At 43.2% G+C, this 12500-nt stretch overlaps 1 protein-coding gene across 1 annotated transcript in view; it reads left to right on the plus strand.

Annotated features, from left to right (window-relative positions):
- Window positions 1-1932, plus strand: part of LOC311045170 (chymotrypsin B-like) — a 26643-nt gene extending 24711 nt beyond the window's left edge. Inside the window, exons 6-9 of the mRNA XM_084056981.1 lie at window positions 1-44; window positions 233-413; window positions 630-763; window positions 1628-1932. The exon at window positions 1-44 is cut by the window's left edge and continues 29 nt beyond it. Coding sequence (XP_083913107.1) covers window positions 1-44; window positions 233-413; window positions 630-763; window positions 1628-1789 — 521 coding nt within the window. The 3' untranslated portion in view covers window positions 1790-1932. The remainder of the gene's footprint in view (window positions 45-232; window positions 414-629; window positions 764-1627) is intronic.
- Window positions 1933-12500: the final 10568 nt, after the last annotated feature.

Consider the following 12500-nt stretch of genomic DNA (forward strand, 5'->3'; position numbering starts at 1 on the left):
ACAATTTAACACACACACAAATCCAGAGAATGACAATTGGAAAGGTAGGCCGTTTGTTTTATATGACATGACATAACATTATGGTGTTATTTTTGTTATATTTGTTATCAGAGTCATCTCCATTACCTGCTTGTTTTTTTTTTGGCATACCTTTTTATGTTCGTGGCTCCAGATTGTAAAACAATTGGTTGATTGATGTTTGATGTGTGAATTGATGTGATTTCCCTGGTAGGTCTTCAGTCACCCCAACTACAACGCCGCAACTACTGACTATGACATCGCACTGATCAAGCTGCAAAGCCCTGCCCAGATGAACGACCGCGTGTCCCCCGTGTGTGTGCCTGAGACTAGTGACAACCTCGCTAATGGCATGGAGTGTGTGACCACTGGCTGGGGCCAGACCAGCCACCGACGTGAGTGAACGACAGGAAACACACTTTTCATCCCTAAACCACAGATTGGACCATTGTACCAGTACAGTGATTTAGATGTATTCAACATATAAAACATCAGCAATTGTCAATCAGTTTGAAACGTCTTGTTCAGAAAATAAAACAAATGTAAATGTAAATGTCAGTGGCAGTGTGCGCAAGACATTTGACAAAATGAATTTTGTTTATTTTTCCCAGCTCCCAGGAGCCCTGACCAGCTGCAGCAGGTTTGTGTGCCCCTCATCAGCGACACAAAGTGCAACAGTTACGGGCTTGGACGGATCACCAGTCGGATGCTCTGTGCCGGAGCTGCTGGAGCTGACACCTGCCAGGTGAGTGTAAAGAGCAAATACATACTCCTTCCCAACATCCACACTTTTCTTCAGAAAGGGGTAGGTGAGATAAGTACACTTTGGATGGCATTCCGAGCTTCGGAAAGACGGTCTCACAACTTTTCAACCTGTGCATCTCTAGATGATGTCCTGACTCTCTGAACTAGAGTTTGGAAAGCCTTTGCGAACACATGAAACACAGAGGAATGCTTACACTTCACAACCAAATGTGTTGCCAAACGTGTAATACATCGATCGCATCAAACGTTCTGATACTGTTTTCCTCCCAGTGTGGAGATCTCCGCCTCTTGAAATATATACCTTGGTTTATGTTGAGTCAACTTGTGTCTAAACAATTATAGCGTTTCTCAAAGCAGTTGTCCCCAAACCCCATGCACCTCCAGTCGCCGCAGAGGGAGCGCTCTATGATCACGGCACTAAAGCCTGCTTGATGGCGCAGAGCTGTATCCCCTCAAACCTAATTTATGCTCCGCCGTGCGAAGGTGTCGCGTGCAGAGAACGGACGAGAATAGCAGACCTCCAGCGGTAGCATCCGCGACGCGCTGTGAGCTTGTCTGTCAGCTGTTCTCGGCGCGCAATACCGTTGCGAGGTGAAGTATATATGTCTCGCTAGGAGCGTCTCACTAGCCAACACACAGAGAAGGTTGAATGAACTGAAACCATCGCTCCCCAAAACAACAGGTTTGGGGATCTGTTGTGAATTGATTACATGAAACAGGCACCTGCACGTGCAGTCTCAATGTTGGTAGACAAGAAATCCATCTATAGATCTGCTCTTTTCAAAATAATTCAGCAAAGTGCTGTGGTCTAAGTGGTTACAAACACAACTGCTTGTTGTTTCAGGGTGACTCTGGTGGTCCCCTGGTGTGTAAGATGGATGGAGCCTGGACCCTGGTTGGTGTTACCTCCTGGGGCTTGCCAGGCTGCCCTACCAGCATGCCTGGTGTGTACTCCAGCATCATTGTGCTGCGTGATTGGATGGACGAGATCATGGCTGCCAACTAAAGTGTAAACAGCTGTTACTCTAGTTGGCATCAACACTATCAATAATACAATCTGTGCAAATGTCTAGGCATATCTGTCCTTGATGTGCAACTTGCTTGCAGTGATGTAAAGTAACTAAGTACATTTACTCAAGTACTTTTTTTGCTTTACTGAAGCATTTCCAATTTTCAATACTTTTACTTCTACTCCACTACATCTCAGAGGCAAATATTGTACTTTTACCCCATTACAATTATTTTACAGCTTTAGTTACGAGTTACTTTGTATATTTTGATTATTATCATACATTACCCACTTCAGCCCTATACTTCGGCCATTTGAAAGTAGCCGATCTGCAAGCTCACGATGCGTCGCAATGCGAAAAATCTGCTATTTTCTAAATATGTGTATACATTTTGAACTTGTGAAATGGGACATTCTGCACAATGAGTACTTTTACTTTTGGTACTTTAAGTAGATTTTGATACCAATACTTTTGTACTTTCACTCAAGTAAATGCAGAATTCCGGACTTTTACTTGTAACAGAGTATTTCTACATTGCAGTATTGATACTTTAACTTAAGTCAAATATCTGAGTACTTTTTCCACCACTGCTTGTTTGAACGGATATATGCATATTGCTGAATAAATGTTGGAATTGCAGGTGTGTACCAGTGGTCAATATGTTTTTCTTGGAGCTTCTTCTTCTTAGAGAGGCTGTGTAGTTGATTTGCTGTAAATATACTGTATTCATAGAGAGAATCTAACCTACTTCCTGCAGCATTGTGTCAAGAAAGGCCAAACGTTTCTAGACGATGTCTATGATAAAGACAGGGTGTTACAATGATATTGTATATATACACTTATATTATACACTGTGAGTGACACAACTATTTACAGAAAATATAAAGTGTGTTTGTGTTTCACATCAGCAACAGATCAGGATCACTTCAGTGTTAAATTTGGGGGACTAAGAGTGTTAAAGGCTGGGTAAATATGCTAGGTAAAGGAGTAAGAGTGGTAAAGGCTAAGTAAAGATGCTAGGTAAAGGAGTAAGAGTGGTAAAGGCTAAGTAAAGATGCTAGGTAGTAGTATAGTAGTAGTAAGTATAAGTTGACAGTGATAAGCAGGTCTCCTTCCTTGATATAATATAAGAGGTAAACACACAAACATCATGTATCTTATAGGCTAAATGATACAGACACATCTGGTAACGTTTGCTTTAGCTAAAAACATCACATAGACATGAGGATAAATCATCAGCCTCATCAGCATTGAGAGCCATGAACTACTGAACTTGAATGAATTTGCTAAACTCTGTCCTAGACAGCATAACAACCTTTGGCTGGTTTAAGAGTCCAATAGGCCCTATGGATTGTTTCCCTGAAGTCACTCAGGGCAACAGATAGTAGCCTACTTGGGGTCAGTGGGAGTGCAATACAACCAGTAATACTCCAGGTGGCGCCACAACACAAATAAGCAGGACTACATCTGGTAGGAGGTCAGGTCAATGCATTTTACATGCATCATGATGTGCCAGTCTGTGCTGCTAAAACTAGTAGGTCTCCACCGGTAAATTTATTCTTTGGCCGGTAAAATATAATCCTGCCGGCCATGGTGGCCGGCCCAAAAAATGCCTAGTGGAAACCCTGGTCTCCACTCCTTACAGCCTTTGTAGGATTATTCTTAGACATATTTAAAAGGATGATGTAAATGTATTAATTATAAGAAACGTTCTGAAGGGGATGCTAAATGTGTCCTTAAGTTTAGCTAGACGAACAGAGCCTGATTCTCAACCTTCCTTCATTTCAAGGACCTCCAGTTTGATATGCAGTACCAGTACCAGTATGTATGTGCAATTGTAGTTCACCTGTGTCTTGTTCAGTTCCAGCCAATCATGTGTTAATTGTCTCCGCCAGGCCGTAAGGCATGGCGAGAGAGTATGTTTTACCCTCCGTCCGTGTGTCCGTCCGTCCGTGTGTCCGTCCATCCGTGTGTCCGTGTGTTACCACCAAATCTCCGGCACCGTTGGCCCGGTCGCTGCGAAGCTGTGCACACACACTCCCTGGATGCCAATTCAGAACCTCTGCCTCAAATTTTTCACATGGGCCTGTTATAGCGCCACCAGGAGGCCGATTTGTGCAAAACCCATTTTTTCACATTATTCCTACAGTTTTTAACCAAACGTCATGCAAATCGGTACACAGTATCTCTATAGTCATGTGATCAACCCTGATCTGTCCGATTTCCCATATTCCATCCTTATTGGTTAAGGTTGCCATCCAAAGTTTGCAGGATTGGTCCGTTTTGAACAAACTGCCTCAAACCATGAACGCAGCGTGCGATTTCCGTGAAATTTCACACGCACATTCCCACTAGGCCGAGGAAGAAATGCCACCCTTTTCACATTGGCCTGTTATAGCGCCACCAGCAGGTCTAATTTAGCAAAACACATTTTTGGAACAAAATGCTTCAAATCATGAATGCAGTGTCCGATTGCCGTGAACGACCTAAGAATAAATGGCACCCTTTTCACATTGGCCTATTATAGCGCCACCAGGAGGCCACAATAACGTATCTGACCTGGCGGAGACCTGTGCTCCGAGGAGCACTTTATCTAGTTGTCCTTGGTTCTCAGCGGTGTCCAGTTAGTCCTGTGTCTATTTAAACCCCCAGTTCCTTCTTTTCCTCATTCAATAATAGATGTTGTCATGGTGTTCAGTCCAGTTATGTTAAATAAATCCTTGTGCATTAGACGTGTGCTTCTCCTGCCTATTCTGTTCTGCATCTGGGTTCAACACTCCTGCCACACATGTGACAGTAACATGTTGAGCATGTATGAAGGAGTGCAATAATGCATATAATGTGAATTAAACCTGCTTACAGAATGGGTCCCATGTGCAGCCCATACATTACATGAGGGGTTCTCAACCTTTTCAGGCAGCGACCCCCCCCCCCCCCAAAAAAAAAATCATATTTGAACTAGGGACCCCCACCCTGATAAGCACTTGGAATTGTAGGAGTTGAGGCATTACATTTTGTTTGACTCTGTTCCACATATAAATATGGTGTGTGTGGGGGGGGGGGGGGGGGTTGCAGGGAAGCGAAGGTGTGTGTGTGCGAGCTTATGTAAGTTCATGAGGTTCATGTGTTTATGTGGTGAGTAGGCCTGGGGTTTTGTCCTTCGAGTTTTCAGCAGGTCATGTTGTCTCATTCCGCTGGTTGTTTTTGCGATGAGCACAGCAAGTTGTGGAGCTATGGAGACATCCTTGATTCGGCCCCAACCCGGAGTACAAGTTCAGCCTCATCAGCATTGAGAGCCGGTGTGCAGAACCCACACACACACACACACACACACACACACACACACACACACACACACACACACACACACACACACACACACACACACACACACACACACACACACACACACACACACACACACACACACAATTACACATACGCCCCCTCACTCTTGTGGTCAGCTATGCAGATCGTGTGTGGTGCCTCTTTGTCTTTTCACACGCTTTGGAGTTGAGCACATCACTACCCCTGTTTCTTGGTTTCCTTTTCTCTACTTTGACAAGAAAGAGAGTCTAGAAACAGCATGGCCCTCCCTGTCCAATCTTTACTAATAATAATAGTTACATAAGTAACAAGGTGTGGAGTTTATGAACAAAGAAATTATCTGTGCACATTGACAATGAGCCACTCTGTATTATATTAACTGACTTTTGTAATTATTTTACTAAAGTCAGTAATGTTCACAACACGCTACAAGACCACCACCACGCTACAACTACGGGGAGATCCACTGCCCTGTTTCCAGATTTAAGAGAAGCATTGGACAATTAATGTACATTATGCACGGTGTTCACTCTCCATTCCGACATCTCACCACTCCGACTAGTGGCTTCCGCGTGCGGTTAGGGTTAGGGTTAGGGTTAGGTATAGGGTTCGTCAACGTCGGAAAGGCGACATGTCGGAAAGGAGAAATGCACCCATTATGCACACAGCTACTATAGCATGCCAGGTATGGGTTACATAGAGACCTTAAGAGTAACAGTTCCTATATTTGTTTTAAATCTTCCCTGAATGGGTGCTTGGACTGTCATGCACAAGGACAGACTTGAGTGCAAATACACACATCACATCATGCCTGCCTGATGGTCAAAAAGCCTAATATCCTTGCAACTAGTGGTTAAGATGTTGGCTTAAGATGCCCTTTTTGAGCCAGTCAAATGAGACCAACTGAAAGAGGGATATGGGAAAATATGGAGTAAGAGGAAGGGCCTCGGACTTTGACCAATTCCCCTTATAGCCTGAAATAGATGACAACTTATCAATAAAAAAAAAAATTATGACAGTTGTCAGCTATTTGAATGAAATTCTTGTTCCCTGCAAATCCCAACCGTTCGCAGCTCAAGGGCAATGGCAAAGAGCGAAGGTGACGCTGGGTTGCTGGGTCAGCCAGTTTAAGGGTAAATGTAAATGGAACTGTGACACGGTTTCCCACGCCCTCACTCTTGTCGTCAGCTACTCAGAAATATAGGTGTCTCTTGTCCTTTCACACCTGGCACCTTTCTGTGAAAACGGTGCTTTTTTCTCCTGTTCAGTGCTGAGAACAGGGCTTCTCGGATCCACTTGTGTATTACACATACGCCCCCTCACTCTTGTGGTCAGCTATGCAGACTGTTGTCTTTTTACACCTTGCAGCTTTGGAGTTGAGCACATCACTACCCATGTTTCTTGGTTTCCTTTTCTCTACTTTAACATGAAAGAGAGAAACAGCATGGCCTCCCTGTCCAATCTTTACTTATAATAGTAGTTACAAGTAACAAGGTGTGGAGTTTATGAACAAAGAAACTATCTGTGCACGTTGACAATTAGCCACTCTGTATTATATTAACTGACTTTTGTCAGACCACCACTACGCTACAACTAGGGGGAGATCCACTGCCCTGTTTCCAGATTTAAGAGAAACATTGGACAATTAATGTACATTCATGCACACAGCAACTATAGCATGGTATGGGCTACCTACATTCCTTAAGAGTAACAGTTCCTGTTTCTTTTAAATCTTCCCTAAAGGGAAAGAGGACAATTTCACATATTGCTGCTGAAGGCTGTATTGTATGTGCCAATAACCAAAGAATACAAATAATTGTTTTCTTTTATTTGCATGCAAACATTTCCTTAATCTGTCTCTTGACTTTCTCATCTAGTTTCAGTTTGTGTGTCATGTGGTTCCTGTATCAGCTAGTGGTTTGAGACACAGGTTTCTAAATAATTACACACACACGCACGCACGCACGCACGCCAAGAGAGGTCACTGGTGCAGAGGTATTCCATTCCTTTATCAGGAAGGCTCCTCCCAACTTGAGAGCAGAATGATTCCAATCAACTAAAGGTGGATACAGTAGTAGGCTACATCACCCAACATAGCAGGGTAACCCAAAATAAACAGACTGGAGGAAAACCTGATATCTTTCCAACTTTCAAATGTAGCTGACAACAAATCCTGATTTGTTTTGGCAGCTTCTGTACTAAAGTACAGTCATGGCCATTAATAACACCCACCCTATACAGCCTAGATGGCATCCAATATATTAAAGATGTTAAATTGAATTGCACTATGTTCTCTTGACATCTTTTATCTTGACAGATTGAATGTTTATCCAATATTCTTCAGTAAATTCAACCTTTAAGTCATTTTTCCCATGATAGTTTAAGCGAGGATACACTGGAATCCGGGGCCTCAAGGAACATGCCATAATATTAGGGATTATACCCACTGGACCATACCCGTCGGGGGATATGAGCATGGTCCGCTTGTTTCACGGATGTGGCAACACCGGCGCTTGTTTCACGCACATGATTTGGCAACCCGGGAGCCAGCGAACACAAAAACGCTAACAAACAGCTGACATTTAGGGAAAGCGGAAAACGGGCTTCGGTGTTCCGTGCACATGGTAATGGTCAATGGCTGTGTGCAAATGCAGATCAATTGCTCCAGCCACTCAGGAGAACCGGGCAGAAGAGATTTTGGGCACAGATGCACGCACAGAGCTTTGTAGAATTATAGGCTAATGTATTTTATGCCCTTTTTGAGTCAGTCAAAGGAGACCAACTGAAAGAGGGATTTGGGAAAATATGGAGTAAGAGGAAGGGCCTCGGACTTTGACCAATTCCCCTTATAGCCTGAAATAGATGACAACTTATCATTAGTTTTAATAAGGATTGAAGAGACTGCTCAGGGTCTGAGACAAACACAAGTATGTATCACGTATAAAATTCATTTATGACAGTTGTCACCTATTTGAATGAAATGCTTGTTGCCTGCAAATCCCAACCGTTCGCAGCTCAAGGGCAATGGCAAAGAGCGAAGGTGACGCTGGGTTGCTGGGTCAGCCAGTTTAAGGGTAAATGTAAATGGAACTGTGACACTGTTTCCCACACCCGCACTCTTGTCGTTAGCTACTCAGAAATGTAGGTGTCACTTGTCCTTTCACACCTGGCACCTGTGAAAACGGAAAACGGTGCTTTTCTGTTCAGTGCTGAGAACAGGGCTTCTCGGATCCACTTGTGTATTATTACACATACGCCCCCTCACTCTTGTGGTCAGCCATGCAGACCGTGTGTGGTGCCTCTTTGTCTTTTCACACCTTGCAGCTTTGGAGTTGAGCACACCACTACCCCTGTTTCTTGGTTCCCTTTTCTCTACTAACAAGAAAGAGAGTCTAGAAACAGCATGGCCTCCCTGTCCAATATTTATTCATAATAATAGTTAGGTAAGTAACAAGGTGTGGAGTTTATGAAAAAAGGAACTATCTGTGCACGTTGACAATGAGACACTCTGTTTTTAATTAACTTACCTTTGTAATTATTTTACAAAAGTCAGTAATGTTCACGACCACGCTACAAGACCACCACCACGCTGCAACTAGGGGGACCACTGACCTGTTTCCAGATTTAAGAGAAACATTGGACAATAAATGTACATTCATGCACACAGCAACTATAGCATGGTATGGTTACCTACAGACCTTAAAGGGATAGTTCACCGGCAAAATGTTTTTGTCGCATTCCTAAGCCAATAATTTAATGACCGGCGGCGGGTCCGGTAGGAGACTCAAAGTGTCGACTTTGAGTCTACTACCGGAGACATTAGCATCTTTCCGCCGGTCATCAAATTATTGGCTTAGGAATGTGACAAAAACTAAAGAATCTCCATGAATTCAAGGCTTAATCGGGTGTATAATTGATAGAAAATAAGTAATGTTTTGGGTGTTTCCAGTTTTAAAAAGAATATTAGTTGTATTTATAATTCAAGGCAGAAGCAGCTAAAAAATAAGGCTTCAAACTGGAAAGGGTCAAGTTAATGAAGTTAGGAAATATTTATTTATCAATTTCACAACTAATTAAAATGTAGTACAAAATAGCGCAGTTGCCTATATACCAGTAGGCAGGGAGTGAGGGAGTGAGGAGAGAGGGGTTTCACCGCCACCAAAAGCGTAAACAAGGCACACACGCACTGTAAGATGAGCTAAGAGAGGCTCCGCTTTAGCCAAGCACCAGAGAGGCTCAGAACAGAACTGGACAGAACACTATGTAGCAACTCATAATGTAACTAGAAAAAGTGCTCCTCGGAGCACAGGTCTCCGCCAGGTCAGGTAGGTTATTGTGGCCTCCTGGTGGCGCTATAATAGGCCAATGTGAAAAGGGTGGCATTTCTTCTTAGGCCTTTCAATGGGACACTGCATTCATGAGTTGAGGCATTTTGTTCCAAAAATGTGTTTTGCTAAATTAGACCTGCTGGTGGCGCTATAAAGGCCAATGTGAATGTGAAAAGGGGGGCATTTCTTCCTCGGCCTAGTGGGAATCTGCATACAAACTTTCACGGAAATTGCACATTGCATTCATGTTTTGAGGCATTTTGTTTAAAACTGACCAATCCTGCAAACTTTGGAAGCCACTGTAAGCCAAATAGGATGGAATATGAAATATCGGACAGATCCATCAGAATCACATGACTATGGAGATACTGTGTACCAATATGCGTGATTTTTGGACAGAATCTGAATGAATAATATCCAAAAATGTATTGTACATAAGTCGGCCTCCTGGTGGCGCTGTAAATGGCAGATGTGAAAAATGCAGTGCAGATGTTTTTCCTTGGTCTCTAGGGAGTGTGCGTGCAAAGTTTCACGCAGATCGGTGCAGTTATAGTTAAAAATGCAAATCGGCGTGTTATAGCGCCACCATGAGGCTGATTAGAAACATGTCAAGTGGCATTTCTTCCTCGGCCTAGTGAGAATGTGTGTGTGCAAGTTTATGGAAATGGCAAGCTGCGTTCATGATTTGAGGCAGTTTGTTCAAAACGGACCAATCCTGGAAACTTTGGAAGCCAACCTTAGCCAATGAGGATGGAATATGGGAAATCGGACAGATCAGGGTTGATCACATGACTATAGAGATACTGTGTACCGATTTGCATGACGTTTGGTTGAAAACTGTAGGAGTAATGGGGAAAAAGAGGTTTTGCACAAATCGGCCTCCTGGTGGCGCTATAAATAGCCCATGTGAAAAATGTGGGGCAGAGGTTCTGAATTGGCATCCAGGGAGTGGGTGTGCACAGTTTCGCAGCGACCGGGTCAACGGTGCCGGAGATTAGCTGGTAACACACAGACAGGACACACGCACGCACACACACACGGACGGACGGACGGACGGAGGGTAAAACATACTCTCTCGCCATGCCTTCGGCCTGGCGGAGACAATAATGGCTCATAATGTAATAATGACTCATAATGTAATAAACTAAATGTAACTAGATAAAGTGCTCCTCAGAGCACAGGTCTCCGCCAGGTCAGATACGTTATTGTGGCCTCCTGGTGGCGCTATAATAGGCCAATGTGAAAAGGGTGCCATTTATTCTTAGGTTGTTCACGGCAATCGGACACTGCATTCATGATTTGAGGCATTTTGTTCCAAAAATGTGTTTTGCTAAATTAGACCTGCTGGTGGCGCTATAACAGGCCAATGTGAAAAGGGTGGCATTTCTTCCTCGGCCTAGTGGGAATGTGCGTGTGAAATTTCACGGAATTCGCACGCTGCGTTCATGGTTTGAGGCAGTTTGTTCAAAACGGACCAATCCTGCAAACTTTGGATGGCAACCTTAACCAATAAGGATGGAATATGGGAAATCGGACAGATCAGGGTTGATCACATGACTATAGAGATACTGTGTACCGATTTGCATGACGTTTGGTTAAAAACTGTAGGAATAATGTGAAAAAATGGGTTTTGCACAAATCGGCCTCCTGGTGGCGCTATAACAGGCCCATGTGAAAAATTTGAGGCAGAGGTTCTGAATTGGCATCCAGGGAGTGTGTGTGCACAGTTTCGCAGCGACCGGGCCAACGGTGCCGGAGATTTGGTGGTAACACACGGACACACGGACGGACACACGGACGGACACACGGACGGAGGGTAAAACATACTCTCTCGCCATGCCTTACGGCCTGGCGGAGACAATAAAAGCTCAATGTTATAATCAGCTCATTATGTAATAAAATCATGAGCGCATAACGTAATAACAGATTTTTGCATAATGTAATAATGTAATAATGTGTTACATTAAGAACTGTGCGTAGCCGCTCATAATAACAGTTCATAATGTAATAACGGCTCAAATTGCTGTTTCCTGCCAAGAAGTATAATGTAAGTATCATGGTCAGTATCATGGTCAGTATCATGGCCAGTATCATGGTCATTATCATGTCAGTAGCATTGTCAGTAGCATGTCAGTATCATGGCCAGTATCATGGTCATCATCATGTCAGTATCATGTCAGTATCATGTCAGTATCATGGTCAGTATCATGGTCATTATCATGGTCATTATCATGGTCAGTGTCATGATCAGTATCATGGTCAGTATCATGTCAGTGTCATGATCAGTATCATGGTCAGTATCATGTCAGTATCATGGTTAGTATCGTGGTCAATATCATGTCAGTATCATGTCAGTATCATGTCAGTATCATGGTCATTATCATGCCAGTATCATGTCAGTATCATGGTCAGTATCATGGTCATTATCATGTCAGTATCATGGTCAGTATCATGTCAGTGTCATGATCAGTATCATGGTCAGTATCATGTCAATGTCATGTCAGTATCATGGTCAGTATCATGGTCAGTAGCATGTCAGTAGCATGGTCAGTATCATGTTCATTATCATGTCAGTATCATGATGTCGACAGTATTGCAAATGAGTACTGAAACAGTTTGGAATACAGAATTAAATTGGAAAATATAGGAGAAAAAAAAAACAGTCAGCCCCTGACAACACTGGCCACCTAACAAATTGCTAAACCTCTATTTCCACAAATGTTGAGGGTAAAAACAACTTGAAGGATAAATGTAGGCCTAGCATTTGGGGCAGAACCTCTGCCTCAAATGTTTCACATGGGCCTGTTATAGCGCCACCAGGAGGCCAATTTTTGCAAAACAAATAAGTTGACAGTACTCCTACAGATTGTGTCCAAAGGTCATCAGTCATTAAACAAAACGGGTCTTTCAGACTTTTCATATTCCATCCTGATTGGCTAAGATTGGCTTCGAAAGTTTTCAGGAGTGTTCCGTTTTGAACAAAATACCTCATATCATGAACACAGCGTGCGATTTCCGTGACATTTTGCACACACATTCCCACTATGCAGAG

Source organism: Gymnoscopelus microlampas (genome assembly GCF_963454915.1).
Source record: "Gymnoscopelus microlampas genome assembly, chromosome: 5".
NCBI classification, from domain to species: domain Eukaryota; kingdom Metazoa; phylum Chordata; class Actinopteri; order Myctophiformes; family Myctophidae; genus Gymnoscopelus; species Gymnoscopelus microlampas.